The following is a 13,233-nucleotide window of genomic DNA, read 5'->3' on the forward strand; positions in this document are numbered from 1 at the left end:
GGCAAAGCAAAGGAATAAAGCCACAGAGCGCAGACAGGAGGTCACGGCAGGACTGACTACCTCTGATAAACTAGGAACATCTCAGGTTGTCTGGGGCTAGCCAAGACTTGTGAAAGTGAATTGATACAAAAACTAAATCTGACTTGATTCCATGATACCAGAATGAGAGGAACAGGAAAGTGGAGCAGAACTAGGCACACTGGGACACCATGAGCTGCATCCACACTGGCACCCTCAGTCAGGCTTCAAGCTTTAGTGAATGTGGAAGTTAATGTAATGTATGTAATGTAAAGTGGTCTTATACTGTGCTCTTCTTACAATAATGTTGGCCTTGCTACCAAAGGAAGCAGGGTGTGTTAGTCGGATAGCGGGAAGGCAGATGCAGGAGCCTTTGGTGTTGATGGTGTTTGGGTGCAGGCCGGAAGCACCCCTTTATCTGTGTGTCGATATGAAAATCTCGAAGTTGTTTGTGCTTGATGCTGACTGGGCAGGGTAGTCATATGGCCATCCCCGGATTATGGAGTGAAAAATCTGATCGCATAGTTGTTGATAGAAAATGGATATGGGAGTGTGGGAGGTGTAGGAATGCAAAATGTTAGTAGTGAGGAGTTAGTTGAGAGATGAGGGGCAGGAGAGTGGGACTGGGTTGCAGTCACTTACTTGCTCTTGCTCACTGAGATTAAATGTGCGGACCAGTGCCACACAAGAGGGGTTCCATGAGTCAGCTTGGTTTGCCGCAGATGGTAGTGCCAAGAGTTTTGAAAAAATGCCTGTCATAAATTAGTACACACGTTTCTGGTGCACAGGTTTTAATTGGTTGCTATTATTTTTCTTTTCTTTCAAAGTGGCTGGTAAAAAAAAAACAAGTCTTGAGATGTTTCTTGAAAGTCAGGTGGTTCACCTCCAGGTGGAGAGGTTTGGATAGGCTGTTCCACAGTTTTGTGGGTAGAACTGGAAAAGAGGCTCGCCTTTGCTGTTTCTTGTTGAAGTTAGGGACTAGCACTAGTACATTGCCGGACCGAAGTGTTCTAGAGGGAGTTTGTTGAAACTTTCTTCTGAAGGAGGGAGGGCCCACTCCGTGGTATGCATGATGGGCGATACACAAGGTTTTGAAACGCACCCTTTTCTTGATGGGTAGCCAGCGGAATGTCCGTAATGCTGGTGTGATATGTTCAAATCGCTTCATTCTGAGAAGTATTCTTGAAGCTGCATTTTGGACTCTTGTAGGTTTCCTTATTCGGAAATCCGGGAGTCCGAGATAGAGACTGTTTGCATAGTCTAGTTTGGATAGTATTTGTGAAATTATGGCTGTGGCCTTGTGGGTGAATGTTAAGTAAGGCAAGATGTGGCGTAACATGCACAGCTGAGAGAAACAGCTTCTGTAGATGGCTTTGACCAGTGGATCAAGTGTGAGGGTGTGGTCCATTTTCATTACAAGATTTCTTAACATAGCTGACATGTTTGGGCAGGGTGCCATCTTGTTATGCCATGGGATTATGGTGGAGTTAGAACCTCTAGAATTACACAGCATCCACGCTGTTTTGCTCGGGTTTAGTGAAAGTCTGTTTGCTGTCATCCAACGTCCACCTGTGCAATGGAGTTATTAATGTACAGGGTGTTTGGTGATGGGTGGTTCACAAATGTGTATATTATGTGTGTGTCATCCGCATAGTTTTAACAGGAAATACCAGATTTATTGATGATGTCAAGTACGGGTGTCATGTAGATGTTGAAAAGTATAGGTGAGAGCGTGGATCCTTTGGGGGTACTCTGCTGGTAAGCGGGCAAGGCCGTGAATTGTAGGCTCCCTATATTGTGGTTTCCCTTAGACCCGTGAGGAAGGAGGTGACCCACTGTAGAGCTAATTCTTTAAACCCAATATCTTCCAGACTTTTTAGGAGGATCTTGTGGCTGATGGTGTCAAAAGCGGCTGAGATTTGGAGCCGGATGACTGTACTCCTTGAGTTTTCATCTGCATTGTTTTTAAGTGTATCCCAGATGGATCACAGAGGCAAATCTGTACTCCTAGAAGGTCTAAACCCATGCTGTGCCTCATTCAGGAGTGGGTTTGTTTTGATGAAGTCCCAGGAGTTGGCAATTTAGACATTTTTCCAGATGTTTTCAAATGAAAGCCATGCTAGAGATGGGGCAATAGTTGGCTGGGTCATATGCAGGGTCCGAAATTTCTGGGAGCAATTTAGCTCCTGCTTCTCGCTGAGGAGAGCCTGATTAGCTTAAAACTAGCAGCCACCAGGAGCTACCTTTGACTCCCCTGGCCAACTGGTGCCATACAAGCACACATATGTGATATTAACTGTGTAGGTTAGGTAACATGAATAAAGGCGATTAATGGACACAAGCAGAATGGAACATACATCATGGACTGAAATTGTTTGCATCTCATGGGCAAGTGCGACTTGCAATGTGCTGTGTACTCGCGCCTGCCTCTAACGAGGTAGCTCCTACCTACTGTGGGATGCACAATACTCAGGAGCTGCTTTTAGCTCCTGATAATCAAATCTCAATTTCAACCCCTGGAAATGGGTCTGCTTTAGGCTTTTTGAGCAAAGGTCTGATATATGCATATTTCATTTGAGCTGGGACTCTTTCAGTGCTGATGGAGTCATCGAGGAGGGATAGGAAGAGGGGCGCAAAGTCTGAAGGTTTCGTGATTGATCTGTAAAGATTGGGGCGACGTGGATCCTCAGGAGACCCTGATGGGTTGTACGAGGCAGTGGTAGGTTGCAGGTCCTTTGCAGGCAGAAGCAGAAAGACAATAGAGAGGTGGTAGTGGGAGACATTCAGACCCAGTGGGGCCTGAGACAGGTGGCTTGATGTGTAAACTGAGCAGGTGATGGAAGCCAAACAGTATGCCAATAGGTCAGGGACTCAGGAACTGGAAGGCTTGGGTCAAAGAAAAACTGCTCCAGCTGAGATGTCCACTATGACCCACCCTGTGGATACCAGCAGAAGTTATTATCCAGGGGCAAGCAGTCAGGACCCCACCTCTAAGGCAACGTCTTTCCATAGTCTGAAATATAAAAGGCTGCAGAGGCTACAAATGCATTGTTATTGTTATGTGAAAATGGGAACGGATTGTATTTGTATTAATTTGAAAGACAAGGATGTTGATTTCGATCAGAACTTACTTGCAATAGCACATTTTCAGATGGCAGAAGCATTCCCCCGACGGGGGCCTGTTCAATAGCATAAAGATGAGAGCAAGTGCTGAGCTGGTTTATGAGAGTATAAAAAAAAGTGTGACCGGAGACAAGGCCAACAGGGAAAAAAAGTAAAAACAACAGGTGATTTACAAAGGTAACATTAAGCTGCGGGGGCAAGTGATTGAAACTAAAGAGGTGTACTATATAAGTATACAAAACTGCATTGTCGGTCAGTTAAATGATGGTTGGTTGAAGCCAAAGGATTATTATCGCGGTAAGGTGGGTGGTTAGTACTGTTTGGACAGACAGGCTAGCCTGGGGTTAAAAGAAAGGGGAAGATGTACAGAAGAAGGACGGGCGGTGGCTCGGGGAGAGGACATGGATACATTTAGGAAAGATGTTGGGGAGTTGAAGGGGGAAGGAATGTTTGAAGGGGGAAATAAGGGGAGGAAGTGGGTTTATGTTTAATGGTTTATGTAGTGTGTAAGGCCGAGCGGTCAGGTTAGCGTAGTTTGTAAACTGTGGCCTGTCACATTAAAGTAACCTTTTCCACTAATGGCGAGTCTGGGTATTTTGTGCAGTTTAGTCCAAGTGAACAGCATGAACACCAAGGCAGTAACTGGGCAAGTGCTGCTATAACAAGATAGAATGAAATGTAATGGCTGAGCATTGGGTAGTCCTAACACCATTAGTGGTGTAAGGGAATTACTACACCAGGAAACTCGACTACACCAGGAAACTGACTACACCAGGAAACTGACTACCCCTGGTGGTACCTTGTAAATGGCTTTGCTAACAGCATAATCTCTGGTGCAGTACCCTGGGCAATGTCATTGCTAATGATAGGGACTAGCCAGGGGGCTATGGGTAAATTGGGAAGGGGAATGCTAGCATTGTGAACTGTGACACTGTAATTAGGACAGGACGTCCATACCTCTAGAGACAAGCAAGGTATGAACTGAGGAAAGACGGGCACAACAACGACCTTCAGGCATGAAATGTGTGACGGCAAAGAGAACCCGGGACAGAGAATCATTAAGTGCACATTGGCAGAGATAACTGCAATGGCTGCCTGGCAGTAAACCAGTGAGTGAGGGGTGAGCTTACAGTGCAGAGAACTAGGAGGTAAGTGGGAGAGGAGGGACTAACAACAGAATGCAAGACGCTGCTAGAGACATGAGGATTGTTAGACGTTTCCCTCCTTCCTGGAGTAACAGTGCATCAGTGCCCCTCCCCCACTCCTGTAGAGTCCCAGTAAATGCATGAAAGGATAGCCCCTTGCTCCTTGAATCAGTGTTGACACTTCACCGGCACTCCACTTATGCATCCAGTAGTGGAAATACTTGGACAGAGCTCGGTGTCCCGGGCCAAGCTGGCTCTGGATCCGGATTTCCACGTGTACTTTAGGTCTTCAACGTGCAACGCGTAAAGGCCCTCTTTGTGGCGACAGAGCTGGGTCGGGGCTGAGAACAGGAACTCTTTATCCACCTGCCACTGGCCGCAAAACACTCCGGCAAAGAAGCGAACATGCAAATTGGCAATGCAAACACGGGATAAGCTTCTCAAAAACCAGGGAATCCTACAAACACTGGTCCATTCATCAGAGAGAAATATTGGGGCGATCAATGGGTTATGTTAGGACTCATTAAACCAAACAGAAATGGTAAAAGGAAAGTGGAACAGCTCCCATCTCGGTATGTGTCCCTAGTCTTCCCTGGAGGCCAGAAGTTTCATGTTGCGCACACAAGGTCTCCAAGAAAGCAGCCGGAACCCACGCAGGTGAGCAGATGGTACTTAATCAGAATTCACAAGGACTGCAGGAAAACGCAGCGGGGCAACAAATACCGCCCCAGAAGATGTAAGACATCCTTATAGCAGCCCGTGCCAATCCTGTCCAGGTCGAGGTACAGAAAGCATTGGCAATGCCAACAGTTTGCGCATTTGTATAGGCCTGGGAAAGGCACTTTCCAGGCACTGCCATACTGGTATTACCTGGCTATTGATGGCAGCAGGTGCAAAATGGTGCGAGTTCCTGGGCATCTAATAGCAGTGTCTGGCAAATGCCTGATACTTATACACAAACTAAAACTGTTGGCTTTGCCAATGCTTGATTTTTAACAGGACTTCAGTGAAGGGCACGCAGAGTGCTTACAATAGCAGCCCTGGCACCTTGCTGGAGCGGCGGCTTGAGAGGCGTGGTCAGCTGAGGAGTGAGCAGCGTAGGTCAGAGGCGCCATTGTCATGCACCGCCGCTTAGTGCCGGAAGCTTGGAACTAGGGGGTCTTGGGTGGCATATAAAGAGAGGAGTGGGGTGCTCGTCCTCTTTTGCTCTGGCCCCAGACCTGTAGAGCTGCAGAGGCAGCACTTTTCGCTGAATTCCAGTCACGCTAAATGGACGAGACGGCTGCACAGAGAGTTGCTGCCCCAATCAGTGTTTGGACTGCAGGGTCAGGGATACTGCTAATCAATAGAGTGCCTGAAGCCAGAACTGGTAGACATTTGTATTACACCAGTAGCGCCGATTACAACTCAAATTTAGCCATTAACTCTCAGAAGACTGCTTTGTAAAAACACTGGCAGGCACTTTGAGCAGAACGTTTGATGTTAAGGCTTGATTAAATTGCACTCAATGCGTTCCCATGAGCAGGTGTTTTGGTCTGGGAGGGGCAGGGACTGGGTGGGAATGGCCATAGGGTTTAGCATGACCATGGGCAGTCAATGTGTGGGCAAATAACCAAACAACACCTAAAAGCTTTGTGTCCCTCCTCATATGCCATTTCTCCCTATCTGTAGTCTAACGCAATCGTTTTGTCTTTGCATCTCTCAGGGTATTCTGCAAACATTAAGATTACCAGATGACGCAGTGTCACCGGTACATCATTTGTACATGCATTACATTGTGGGAATTATAGGCTCGAGTCGCTTAAATCGACTAAGATGGGCTGAAGTAAAAAAATAAGTGAAAGCTAAGTCCAAGACTAGAATAAGGTGTCCGTGGCGACATGACCTGATCTGGTAACCATAGAGAACATTGGGCCTCCTTATGAGTTTGGTGGTATCTTGGCGGTAAATCTGTCCAGATACCACCAAACTGAATTACTGTTACCGCCACTTGGTCCAGCGGAATTACTTTCCGGATTACAAGTGGTGGTGTAAATCCCCATTTTTTTGAGTCCATAGGACTCTAAGGGGCTTTTATGGCGGAATTACCACAGTGGTAATTCCGCTGTGGTAATTCCCCCGATTTAGCCGATTTTTCAGCTGAGAGTTGGAGGATTTACCTCCAGCATTTTGCTAGAGGTAAATCCTCAACTCCAGGACAATACCTCGAATATGGCGGAGCGGGAAAAGTGTCAGTAATTCCATTACCACCATTTTTTTCCCGCTCTACCATACTTGTAATGAGTCCCATTGTACCACAGAAACGGTGCAAAGGGCACGTGGCAACCACCCATACAGTCCATCACTGTCCAGAAATGGCGAAATGGCTTCCAAAGTACCACCTGACAACATAACAAGGTAATGGCTGCCTGAGTCGGAGCAGAGGCTGAACTCAAAAACGGGTTGAGGGGGAGCAGAGAGCATCCTTTGTTTTATAGAAAACAGCTGGTTAGAGCAGTGTGGAAAGGGTGGGCGCTGCAGCCGGGGTGTTTCTTCCAGGTGCCTGTCTTCCAGGTGTTTCTTTTAGAGTGTCCGTTCCAGGTGTACTTTACAGGTGTGATATTTCACAGGCGAGTGTGTTTCTTCCTGGCATATGTTTCCCCACAGAGCGTCTTTCCCCAGCCCAGGAGAAACATACACCGGGGCTCCTCCCGGGTGATTTACTTCCAGGTCTCTGTTTCCTCGTCACTCTGCTGTTGTGAGTTTCTCTGGTAAGTGATTTCCGGAATATGTTTGATGCTGGCGCCACCCCACACTCAGACAGTTGGTGCATTGAGTGTCACATGTCTATGACTCGCAGAGGGCGATAATAGACGAGTGGTGATATTGGCAGCGGCAAAAATAAAATAGGGACTTTGACTCCTAACCTGGTCAGCCTGTATAGGCATTAGAAAATCTGCATTACTCAGGACCACCAATGTACACCGTGAAGCTCACTTTTAGACCCAGCGTACCCCACACCTGATGCACCAGGCTCACTGTTGCATGCCTCTGCATCCTGCAAATTCTACCTTAGCTTCCTGTCTGAAGAATCATGTTATTGTTATTTGGGACACTAACATAACTACAACCTTTCTCTCTCCTTTGTGTTTCAGTGCAGGGATACCAGCGGTGCGAGCTGAACTGCCGCCCCATCGGGTACCGCTTCTACGTGCGCCACACTGAGAAGGTGCAGGACGGCACCCCCTGTGAAGCAGCATCCGCAGAGATCTGTGTGGCGGGGCAGTGCTTGGTGAGTAGCACCTGTGCCAATGCACAGCACGGTTCACAGATGTGTACTTCCAATGTGGTAGAGTTCTCGGAAGTTTTCGTTGTCAAACAGATATGTTGTGAAGTTTGAGGTCATGCCATAATGGCTGGATGGCAGCTCTGTAAATGGTGGCCCTGCTGCCATATCTCACAAGGAACTCAGTCTTGCCAGTGCTGGAACTGGGAAAAATTTACTGGGGAACCCTCTCCTCTTTGGCGGGGTGGGCTTAAGGGCATGGGGCCAGGCCAGGCCAGCAATACAGTATCTCTTCATAGAACCCAATCCTAGCAATTTGCATAAAACCTGTAACGGTTTATCGAGAAGCCACCCTCAACACAGGGATTTCCTTCCTTTCCCATTCAAGGTGTCACTCAACTGTCTAACAGAGTCTTTTCTTCAGCCCTTCTTCAGATGCTTATCATGCCCTTTGCATCCCTCTCCCCTGAGCTAACAATGAGCCAAGAACCAGGCTCGTGTACGGGAAATATATTGGTATTTATTCAAATAAAAGTAATAGAAATCAGCACGAAAATGTCAAACACCACTTTATCCGTGGCACAACACAATCAACTTCTCTCAGCATGAATAAATCACAAAAGTGAGTTAAAAGGAACACAATCACAATTCTGCACTTTCTGCAAATTTCCCTTCAAGAAATAATTACACTGATCAATAAAGAAAGCGAAAGCAATTATCATGTACTGTGGTGTGATTTGGATTTTCCTGTGGGCTTAAAGCTAGCAGTAGGATTTCAAGATTGGTACAAATACATATGGCAATTATGATTTTGCCCACACTTTTGGTTTAAAATAAACACAGGGTGATTTAGCAGTTTGTTTTTCAGACCCCCCTACTTTGGTCTGTGTTGGGGAAGTCAGACAGATAAATTGGAATGATTTGGGGAAGTTTGGATTTTAGACCCCTCTCCAGTAAAAGGCCTGTTTTGAGGAAGCTGGATAAAAACGTTGGACTGATTTAAGAACAAAGATGCCCCTCTTCCTTAAAGAAGTTGGGGTCAGCAGGACAAAAGGGATTACCCAATTAAATTATAGGCTATAGTGTTCAGCGCACACTGGGAAGTGAGTTTCGTTAATTTCAAATTTTAACAACATTCGCCCGTAGCGTTCTGCCAAATGGGGAACTAATTAAATTAATATTTTTAGTTAAATAGGCTAAGGATCTACACAATTTTGCCCTCTTCCCCCACCAACTATAAAGGGAAAGGATTCAAGGCAAGCAGACTCCTCCCGCCTTTTGGTCTCCCAGTGCTCAGTTCTACTTACATAGAATGCCTCTGTTTAAAGTTCAGAAAAGCCAGCTGCATCTCAGGACACTCTGCAAAGATAGGGCAGGGGTCTGGTCAATGCACTCTCAAAGATGGCCTCCCGCTTTCCACCATAGGACCCAGTCAGCTTTGAGGCCTTCCTAGAAATAGACAGCTCCACCCAGATGCACTCTCAGCAATCTCCTCTGGTGTTTCCTTACAGCTTTTAGATGGTAAGTTTCAGAAGCTTCCCTTGTCTCTCTGTCTGTCTGTACCTATGTGTGTCTCTGTGTGCCCCCTCCTCCAAGGGCAGTCCCCCTTCTATAGCAGTGATGACACCACCAAGTTTACAACCTTGGGGAAGTACCCTGCAATAATTCCTGCAACTAGGATTGGACAGTTACTCTTCTCTCGCCTTCCAAACCCAGCCTTCAAGTCAGAATTGGTTTTGGGTTCTGGAGCAACATATGGCAAATCTCATGTTTAATCGCCATTTGTTCTTTCAAATTTCTGGCAAACACTAGTTATTTATTACAACTTTGTAATTTTACTAGCAACTGCCATAATATACATATTTTCTGATTCAGCTAATCACGGGGAATTAGATAAGCTGACCAGCAGGTCTGTACCATGTAGCACGGCCATGTGGCACATTTCTGCCGTTTCCATAAAAAGCATCACAGTTATGATAATGTAAGTTATTAGCCGTATCCCTAATTTTATTCTCCACCCGCTCACCAACTCCGATATTTGGAACATGTTCAGATCAGACAGAAACACAGCTGAGATAGCCACTACAGTTCTCTGAGTCGCAGGTGGATGAATTTTATATCTCCAAAATCGTCTGGAAATTACCTAAAAAATGGTACATAGATAGAACCCACCTTATGATTGCTGAGATTAAGGCCTAAATGATAATAGTCCCTTTAAATTAATTGTGAATGTTCATGTGGGACGAATGGCCCTTCTACTGCCTTTCCGGCCATTCGTTTTCATTCGGTCAGCCTGCACCCAGAGTTTTTTTTTACCAGTCTCTTTGTGTTGGAATCTTGCTTTTTGAAGTTGCTGCCCCATTTTTACACATATTGGTCATGCTCCAGCCAAGAGGAACATCTCCTGCAGTCACTGCCTTCAGAGCCAGCAGGTCTGGAGAACACTGAATGTCAACACCTTTAGCAGGACACTTTACTGCAGTTGCTAATTAGATGGGAGATGTAACATTCAGACTGGGAGTGGGATATTTCCTTGTGAAGTTTCCCACAGCCAGCAAAAGGGTTTGTCTTGGGCTGACAATTTTCCATGAAAACAAAGTGGCTTTTCAAATGTCACTGGAGTTTTGTGTGTGAAACATAATATGCATTGCTTTTTGTCAACCCGCACATCATGTCTTTTCCCTGGCAATTTTCTGTTAGCAATGATACCTTTTCACATTTAAACTGCTTTTATTTTCTCACACCTGTGCTAGCGTTTTTGTGTCACTGTTTAAAAATCCTGTTTTACATGTGAAAGGGATCTGTGATTCCTCCTTCATTTGTGAAGGAAAATGCTGCTTTTCCTTTGGCAATGAAAGGTAGGCCCTGTTTGCACATGGCTCTTAATTTTACTTAAAAAAACAACAAAGGCCAAGCCGTTTTTGTTTCATTGTTTAAAATCCTGTTGTTCATGTGAAAGGGATTTCTGTTTGGGGCCTTTGAATGCACCCCACAAACCAAAGAGCATTATGGGAACATAAGTATATCCAACATGTTAAATTTGAAGCATGTCTTAATGTAATTCAGTAAGAAACTCTTTTGAGAAAATAAAGGAAGTTGGGCTCTGCAGTTTTAATTGGTCACACTACTCACTGTAAGAAAAAAACTTCTCTACATTGCAGGACATATATACTATCCTGTACAGCTTTAACAAGTATGTAAAGATTTGGCTGTTTCTGTATTCAGTAGCCCAAACCGAGTGTACTGAAAGTGTCTGTTGAAACGTGTGGGCTTCAGGACAGATTTCGATGTTGTCACATGCAGGAGAAAGCCATGCTTCATCGAGCAGACCGCCGTCAGAAACCTTGGAAAGACATGTTTTGTCAGCCCAACATCCATTGGAGGCAATGGCAGGTGCACACAATAAAAGGAAGACCCAGGACTCATTAGTTTCTTCTTAACCAGGTTTTCCTATGAAATCAGATTGGCACCTAGGTTGTAATTCCTACACCCCACAGAGCCCCTTAGGTCTGTTCATATGTATTTGTTCATATTGTGTTAGCTTGTAAAGGGCCACGTTGCGCTTTGAGGCCGAATATTTCTTTACTTTCGTTCCAAGCCTTTCAAACTGAGCCAGGAAAGACAGCCACACTTCTATCACTGGGCAGAGGGCCCATCCTGTCTGGGGTACGGGAGGAGGACTTGCATTATTCCTTTTTTAGAAGACCCCTGGTGTAGACTTCAAAGGAAGCAGGGGACGCCAACACCTTCATGATTACTCTCTTCAGCTGACACATGTTTCGCATTAACCAGACACTTCCTCAAGGCCAAGACATTTATGTAAACATAAATATGAACTGAAAGGGAAAGGGTTACTTGTGCTACTTATTCCAAAAGCTGCAAACCATACATTTCCAAAAAGTGACTGGTTGCATACCATAAAAAAACATGTGAAGAAAACATAAAATACATATTAATTATCAACCAACATGTCCATGCCTTTCAATGTAATAATCTTGTACATTAAAGCAATGATATCAATGCATTTTCTTGGAGCAATATTATATAGTTGTGGTGTGGTGGTCTCCACTTTTCTGAGAGTAAGAGAAGGAACACAAAGAAAATAGATAACTATTTAAAAAAGGCCCCAAATTGTAGTCCTAGAAAAAAATCACTAGGTGCATGTGAGATAATATATACACATCAGAAATAAAAGAAAAACGTCAACGCCCTTGTAACTTGAGACAGATGGTATGGTGGCTACGAGGAGCTGGTGCTGCCACCCGCTACTTGATGCTGAGCCCGGGATCGGTGAATGGAGGGTCCCCTGGTCTACTTCACCATGCCCTGGTCTCCTGTAAGAGGCATGCCACACTGGGCAGGGACATGTCCTGTCTCCTCAAGAGTACCCCCAAATTTGTGGAGAGCAACTAAAACGCCAGCCCATTTGCAAACTTTGCCAATGCAGTAGCCAGGAGACCCCTCTATCTCCCACGTGGTGGCCCCATATGCCATTCATACCCCCTGGCAATGTCACTTTTTAGCTGGAAGAGAAGCATTTGCCAAGGGCTGCCCATAAAGACTACGCATAGATAGGATACCTAGGGCATGGGAGCTACCTTGTCCATTGTAAAATGGCTGCTCCTAACGTTAATGTCTCTTGCGCTGGTTACTGTGCATTGAGAAACCTTTGTTCTGCCGAACACTGGTCACAGACCTCCAAGACAGCAGGCCTGCTCCAGACATTGACAACGCGCAGACAGAAAATGGCGATCAGCCTTCATCAATGCTCAGAACTGTGCTCCATGCAAAGATGGGCAGAGCCTCTGAAATGGCTGGGAAGACCACTATATGAACTGCTGTCAGTTTGAGGATGGAGTTGGTATTTGAAGGTAGAGACGGAGCAGATGAGAGAGTCTGGGGTAAATGCAGAAGGAAACTGAGGTGGTGAGGAGTTGGAGCCTGGAGAGAGGTGGCCAGAGAGGGAAGAGAAGGGAAGTGGAAAGCTGGAAAGAGGTGGTACGAGGAAACATCGGAAAGAGTGAGGTGACTGGAGGGAGGATGGAAGGAGTTTAGGGGAAGGGGGCAAAGTGTGTTGGGGCGAGAGAGGAGGGGGGAGTGTGTGAAGGGGCCAGTTGAAGGAGGCATCAAGGGAGGGTCGTGGATGAGATTGGAGAAGACATCGAGGGGGAGGAAAGAGTGTTCAGGAGGAGGTTGGATGTGCCATCTGAGGAAAGGCGACGGTTGGAAGAGAAGCTGAGGAGAGGACTATTCAAGCAGAGTCAGGCAAAGACGATCCGAGGGAGTTGAGAGAGGAGCAGTGAAAACCTCGGATTTAGGGGTGCGCGTGGAGGCATGAACACATGGTGACGCATCAGGGAAGTGTAAAAGAGACCAAGGAGTAGGGAAAGCAGGAGATGCACTGATGGTCACCTTATGATAACGCGCTTAGTACTCAGAGGTTTCTAAGTGCAGACGCGGGGATCGAACCTGTGTTGCTCCGTGTCATCTTGCTTCCAAGGCGAGCACGTTGCCCCTGAGCTATCCTCTTAGGACCTTAGGTATAAGACAGCTTGTAAGTTGTTGAGGTGGATTACGAGGATCGGGAGTCAGAGACATGCAGGGAGTGCAAAGGCCTTAGACGCATTCTGTAGAAAAGCGCAAAAGGTCAGCCTGTTGGCTGAAGCTCTGGGGCACATCCTG

General features: G+C 46.0%; 1 protein-coding gene across 1 annotated transcript in view; it reads left to right on the forward strand.

Annotated features, from left to right (window-relative positions):
- The window catches only part of ADAMTSL4 (ADAMTS like 4), a 549,072-nt gene that overhangs the window by 363,709 nt on the left and 172,130 nt on the right, over positions 1-13,233 (forward strand). The window contains exon 7 of the mRNA XM_069649732.1: positions 7,421-7,557. Coding sequence (XP_069505833.1) covers positions 7,421-7,557 — 137 coding nt within the window. The remainder of the gene's footprint in view (positions 1-7,420; positions 7,558-13,233) is intronic.

The sequence above is a fragment of the Ambystoma mexicanum genome, chromosome 1p, assembly GCF_040938575.1.
Source record: "Ambystoma mexicanum isolate Mex_15411 chromosome 1p, UKY_AmexF1_1, whole genome shotgun sequence".
Classification (NCBI taxonomy): Eukaryota; Metazoa; Chordata; class Amphibia; order Caudata; family Ambystomatidae; genus Ambystoma; species Ambystoma mexicanum.